Genomic DNA, 5000 nt, shown 5'->3' with positions numbered 1-5000 from the left:
CATGTCTGTTCTGCAGGGATGATATTAACTCTGAAGGACACCGGCGTTCCCGAGTGTGTCGTCTCCGGACCGCTGCAACTGGTGAGAAACTGAATCGTCCCGTATGACCGCGACCGTGCAGGGGTTTTGAACGCAGCACGTTATTCATTTCACATTACGCTATGTTTCCTCACGTTTTTTTTAAATCACAGGAGAACTACATTAACGCCATCAAGTCTTTCTCTGGACCGCTGGGGGAGATCAAGCTGTGTACGTGCGTCCATCGACTCTGCTCAGCTTGAACTAGACGAATGTTGTCTTATTATTATATCGATTATGATTATTGACGAGTGTCCTGTGTCTCGCCAGCCGTTCGACCGTACACCGAAGAGACGCACACAGACGACACCATGACGGTTCATCAAGTGCCAGTGTTTGGTGAGTTGAAATGTTTTTCACCTCGGTCCCGTTGTCACCTGATTCTTTATTTTAATTTTAATTTGATTGTCCATCTTCACTCTGTAGCTCAGTTGAAGGATCGAGCCGGGTCCAGCAGCGCCTCTCGGAGTCCTGCCTCTCCGAAGAGGGATGACGTCGACTTCGTAGACGCAGGTCGTCACAGTCCAGGTGAGTCCAGTCCTCCGGAGGGATTCTGGGGATTTTTGCAAATGCCCCAAAACTCGTCGTTGATTATGAGGTGCGTTTCCACCGCAGCAACTTTGAAAGATCCACTGTTCAGGATCTAGGTTAAACTGTGGGCAGGAATTTTTGTTTTCAGGAAATGCCGCAAAATTTTTAAGTTTTATTTTATTTTATTTTACAGTGTATTTATTGGTTTGTCAGTTTGCAAATCACATCAAATTATACAGTGAATAAATAACAGTCATATAAAACACAGCAAACTGGGTACGAACATAGAAAAAAACGAACACATACATACATATGAAATTTGAAGTATAATTTTTTTTAGAATATACAAAATTTAGTAGATAAAATTACGAAAAATAATAATTATTTATAAAATAATAATTACAATAAAACAAAGATAAATAAAAGGTGCTTCTCAGATCAATGTATTAGATCATAGTGCTACCCTACCCCCTCAGAGCTTGTTAAATTTGCAACATTAACTTGGAGGATGAGGTTATTATTATTTATATTATTAATTTGGTCAAAGGTCACTGTGATGACCTCACAAGACACGTGTTTGACCTCAGGAAACGCCTTCGAGGGCGAATCCCTTCAAATGGAGTAGAAACGTTGAGCTGGACTAAAGTGACGTCTTTATTTGTGTCTTAATGTCTCGTAGGTGAAAGACGAACTGCGACTAGAGATCCGTCTTTGGTGGTTGCTTTCATATGTAAGGTAAGAAACTGTAAATATTTTAAAATAATAACATCATCCTTTTTGCGACGTGCAAATTGAGAAACTTTTTTTTCCACCATGTTCTTCTTTTTTTTTTACAGCTTCACCCCAGGAAAGGAAACTTCCTGGTCACTCAGGCCCGGGAGCTTGGACTTCCTGTGTGAGTGGACTTATTGGTATTTTTTTTTATTGAAGTTATGCTTTATGAAGATTAATGAACTCAGTTGACTAGTCAAGTTAGTTTTTGTGATGAAAAATCAAATCACAAACCAACACAGGATTCAAACATCTTCATATATTTGAGAAGGTGGAGACAGCAAATGTTGTATTTACTCTTTGAATTAATATTCTATAAATTCTGGCTCTTTTAAAATCTTTATGTTGGCAGAGGCACCCCAGCCATCGGTCGACTCATCACAGCTCTGAAGGCGGGGAACAGCATCACGTTCGAGGGGAAAGAGGTTCTGTACCAAGATCTTTCACTTTTCACACTTCACAGCTCCTGGTGCTTCAATATCAGCTGACACTGTAGTCGTTGTTTCCCCGTAGATCCGACCAGAGCAGGTTTGCACTCCCACTGACCCCGGACCGCTCTTCATCGTGGTCGAGTGTCCGTCTGAGGAGTTCGTCGAAGCTGTTTGCACCAACCAGCGACTGAGAAGGTGACGCCCGATTTATCCGAGTCGTACATTTTAAACGCCGAAAATAAAGGAAAGCCAAACGAGGACGGTGTTTCAGTCGAGTCTCTGATCCGTTGCAGACACCAGACGGGAGGGACGGAGAACGGCGCGGCGCTGGTGGTCCACATGACTCCGGAGTCCGTTCTGGAAACGGATCAATACAAAGAGTGGATGGAGAGGTTTGATTTCCACGACTTTGACATCCAGACTCCAGCTGGGGTTTTTTTTTTAAATTCCGATTTGACGTTATGAGGCTGAAAGTTTTCTCTACGCGTTTGCGCAGGTTTCCATCCACGACGGAACACCTGATCCTGAACGAACACGTGTGCACGCACCACAACATCCGCAGTCACAAGATCCAAGCGCAACTGAACATGATTCACCCCGAGATCTTTCCAGAACTCCGCTCCTACAAGGCAAAGGTAACGCTGATGAGAGACAGTTATCATTTATACACATTCAATCAACCGCTCACCGAGCATTTTATTAGGGGCGAACGTTAGTAACACTGGGTCGTTCTGTCCTTTTTTATTTTTGTCTTTGACTCCATTCTGGGTAAAAAATCTCGCCAGTTTTAATATGACGTTCCTAACAAAGTGCAATGTTCACAAAGTCATAAATCAGGTTTGGTAAATAAAGCAAACATCAAAAAAACATACATTTTTTCTGCCCCCCCCCCCCAGGAGCCCCAGGCCACCCTGCACGTCCCCAACGTCCGAGCCGAGTGTCTGCTCAAGTTCCAGCTCAGACCCGTAGTGCGGTGGCAAAGGTTAGTGTGTCCTTCAACCCCCCCGACGCAATTTAGCCGCGGCCCTCTGCTGCCCTGTCACAGAAAAAACAATCTGTGATGGACCGCTGCACTCAACCTCTCTTCTTCTTCCTCCTCTTCTTTATTTTGCTCGTCTCACAAGTGTCAGTGGGGTTTTTTTTCTTCCTCTACACTGTTTCTGTCAAGTGAAAGAAAAAAAGAAGAATCCCGTGTTTTCCTCGCCAGTGCTTCCTGCGGGCAGCGGCGTGTGTCTTTCTCTGACTCTGTATCTTGTTCGTTAGAGACGCCATCCCCTCCTGCGACGCCGACGAGTTTGTGAAGGAGGCGTCTGAGGTCCCAAACTTTCTGGAGGAAGTGGAAAAGAGCCGGAAGATTTGCTCCGCCGCCGCTGAGCCTTCTGGTGAGTTTCTCCTCTGGAAACACCGACCACAAGCTGATAGCAAGGAGATCACATTGAAGAGGGTGGTCTGCGTGAAAAATCATACATTTATATATTTTTTTTACTGCAGGGCGAGGAGAGAAATACCCCGAGGTGGTTTTCCTGGGAACAGGATCAGCTCTTCCGATGAAGATGAGGAACGTCAGTGGCACTTTAGTTAATATCAGGTGTGTGGATCTGTTTAGATGTTTTTTTTTATTAATTGCAATTGAGGTCCAAAAACATTCCAGATAAAACTTGGATTATAAAACTTGGAACACGTGAATTTGATAGTGTTTGTATTATTATTTTGTATTTCCTGTAGCCCGAGTCAGTCGATGCTGTTGGACTGTGGCGAGGGGACGTTCGGGCAGCTCTGCAGACACTATGGGGACGACGTGGACGACGCCCTCACCAAGATTACGACCGTCTTCATCTCACACATGCACGCGGACCATCACACGGTAAAGCAGCCGCTCGCTGACCGATGAGAACTGACAGATTTTGGTAACTCTCGTCCTGATGGTTCCACCCCTTCCTCTTTCAGGGGCTCCTGAATCTGCTGTACCAGAGGGAAAGAGCAGTGGTAAAAAAATAACAATTTTACTCGATTGTCTTTGCCTTTTCTACTCGTTGTCCCCAGCTCTGTCAATATAACAACACTTTTTGTGTGTGTTTGGACGTCGGCGCGAGTGCGTTTGAAGAAACCTTTCTCATATTTCTGTCTCCAGGCGACTTTGGGAAAAGACTTCAGCCCCGTCTTCCTGATCGCTCCGACCCAGATCATGACCTGGCTCAACCAGTACCACGACCACTGCGAGGAGATCGTCCACCACGTCAAGTATGTGGACGCGGAGAAACGTAACGTCACTTTTAGAAAACGCCTCGACCTATTTTTAGATAATAAAAGTGAGAAATGTCCCTGATACAGCAGATTCCAATACCAATACCACGTCTTTAAAGTAGTTCCACCCACATGAAGCGGCACTTTACCACATGAAATGTTGCTTTTATTAACGTGACACTTCAGGTAATTCACTTCTTCTTCATAGCTTTTTATGAACTGTACTTGCCAGTGTCAGTACAGCGCATCAAGAAGCAGTGATTTCCGGGAGTGTAGCGTTAGCCGGAGCTAGCAAAAATATCAGCATCTTAGCAATATTTCACACTTGGAAGTGCCGTTTTGTACAGAGATGGTCACAGGGTAAATCAGCCTACAACACGGTCTTTTCTCTGCTTCTCTAGTATTCTCCGCTATGGACTCACAGGGGCCAATACTGTTTAGTTTCGTTTGATTCGATGTCATCGCCTTTGACGTCATCTATTTTGTTTTGTTTTTCTTTTCCAGTCTCGTCCCTAACGCTTGTCTGCGCGACGACGGCGAGCCGCTCAAACAGCCGACGCAGTCCCTCGTCGAAGCGTTGCTGAGAAAGAACGATCTGAAGGAGGTCTGCAGCTGTTTTGAGCTTCAACATTAATGACTTTAAAAAAAAAATGTCAGTTGAAGTTGTTCATCATTCTGTTGTCCGTCTTTGTGCCTCAGTTCCAGACGTGCACGGTGCGTCACTGTAAGAACGCCTTCGCCTGCTGCTTCACTCACCAGTCCGGCTGGAAACTGGCCTTCTCCGGCGACACCATGCCCTGCGATTGGTTCGTGCACATGGGTTAGTAGACGCTCACACAGCGGTGATCACAGAAGTCCACAGAGGTGTGTGTGTGTGTGTGTGTGTGTGTGTGTGTGTGTGTGTGTGTGTGTGTGTGTGTGTGTGTGTGTGTGTGTGTGTGTGTG

The 5000-nt window shown here is 45.2% G+C and overlaps 1 protein-coding gene across 2 annotated transcripts in view; it reads left to right on the top strand.

Moving 5' to 3' along the window:
* The window catches only part of elac2 (elaC ribonuclease Z 2), a 9529-nt gene that overhangs the window by 2875 nt on the left and 1654 nt on the right, over nucleotides 1–5000 (top strand). For both annotated transcript variants that reach the window (XM_035615781.2, XM_035615780.2), the window contains 18 exons: nucleotides 17–81; nucleotides 192–249; nucleotides 349–417; nucleotides 505–606; nucleotides 1289–1344; nucleotides 1446–1504; nucleotides 1733–1805; nucleotides 1894–2006; nucleotides 2105–2203; nucleotides 2308–2446; nucleotides 2708–2793; nucleotides 3075–3193; nucleotides 3303–3399; nucleotides 3537–3675; nucleotides 3759–3797; nucleotides 3943–4052; nucleotides 4560–4659; nucleotides 4755–4875. In XM_035615781.2, the coding sequence (XP_035471674.2) occupies nucleotides 17–81; nucleotides 192–249; nucleotides 349–417; nucleotides 505–606; nucleotides 1289–1344; nucleotides 1446–1504; nucleotides 1733–1805; nucleotides 1894–2006; nucleotides 2105–2203; nucleotides 2308–2446; nucleotides 2708–2793; nucleotides 3075–3193; nucleotides 3303–3399; nucleotides 3537–3675; nucleotides 3759–3797; nucleotides 3943–4052; nucleotides 4560–4659; nucleotides 4755–4875 (1644 nt within the window). The remainder of the gene's footprint in view (nucleotides 1–16; nucleotides 82–191; nucleotides 250–348; nucleotides 418–504; nucleotides 607–1288; nucleotides 1345–1445; nucleotides 1505–1732; nucleotides 1806–1893; nucleotides 2007–2104; nucleotides 2204–2307; nucleotides 2447–2707; nucleotides 2794–3074; nucleotides 3194–3302; nucleotides 3400–3536; nucleotides 3676–3758; nucleotides 3798–3942; nucleotides 4053–4559; nucleotides 4660–4754; nucleotides 4876–5000) is intronic.

This window comes from Scophthalmus maximus, chromosome 17 (assembly GCF_022379125.1).
Source record: "Scophthalmus maximus strain ysfricsl-2021 chromosome 17, ASM2237912v1, whole genome shotgun sequence".
Taxonomy (NCBI): domain Eukaryota; kingdom Metazoa; phylum Chordata; class Actinopteri; order Pleuronectiformes; family Scophthalmidae; genus Scophthalmus; species Scophthalmus maximus.
Note: the sequence above shows the minus strand (reverse complement) of the source record. Positions and strands in the feature narration are given on the sequence as shown.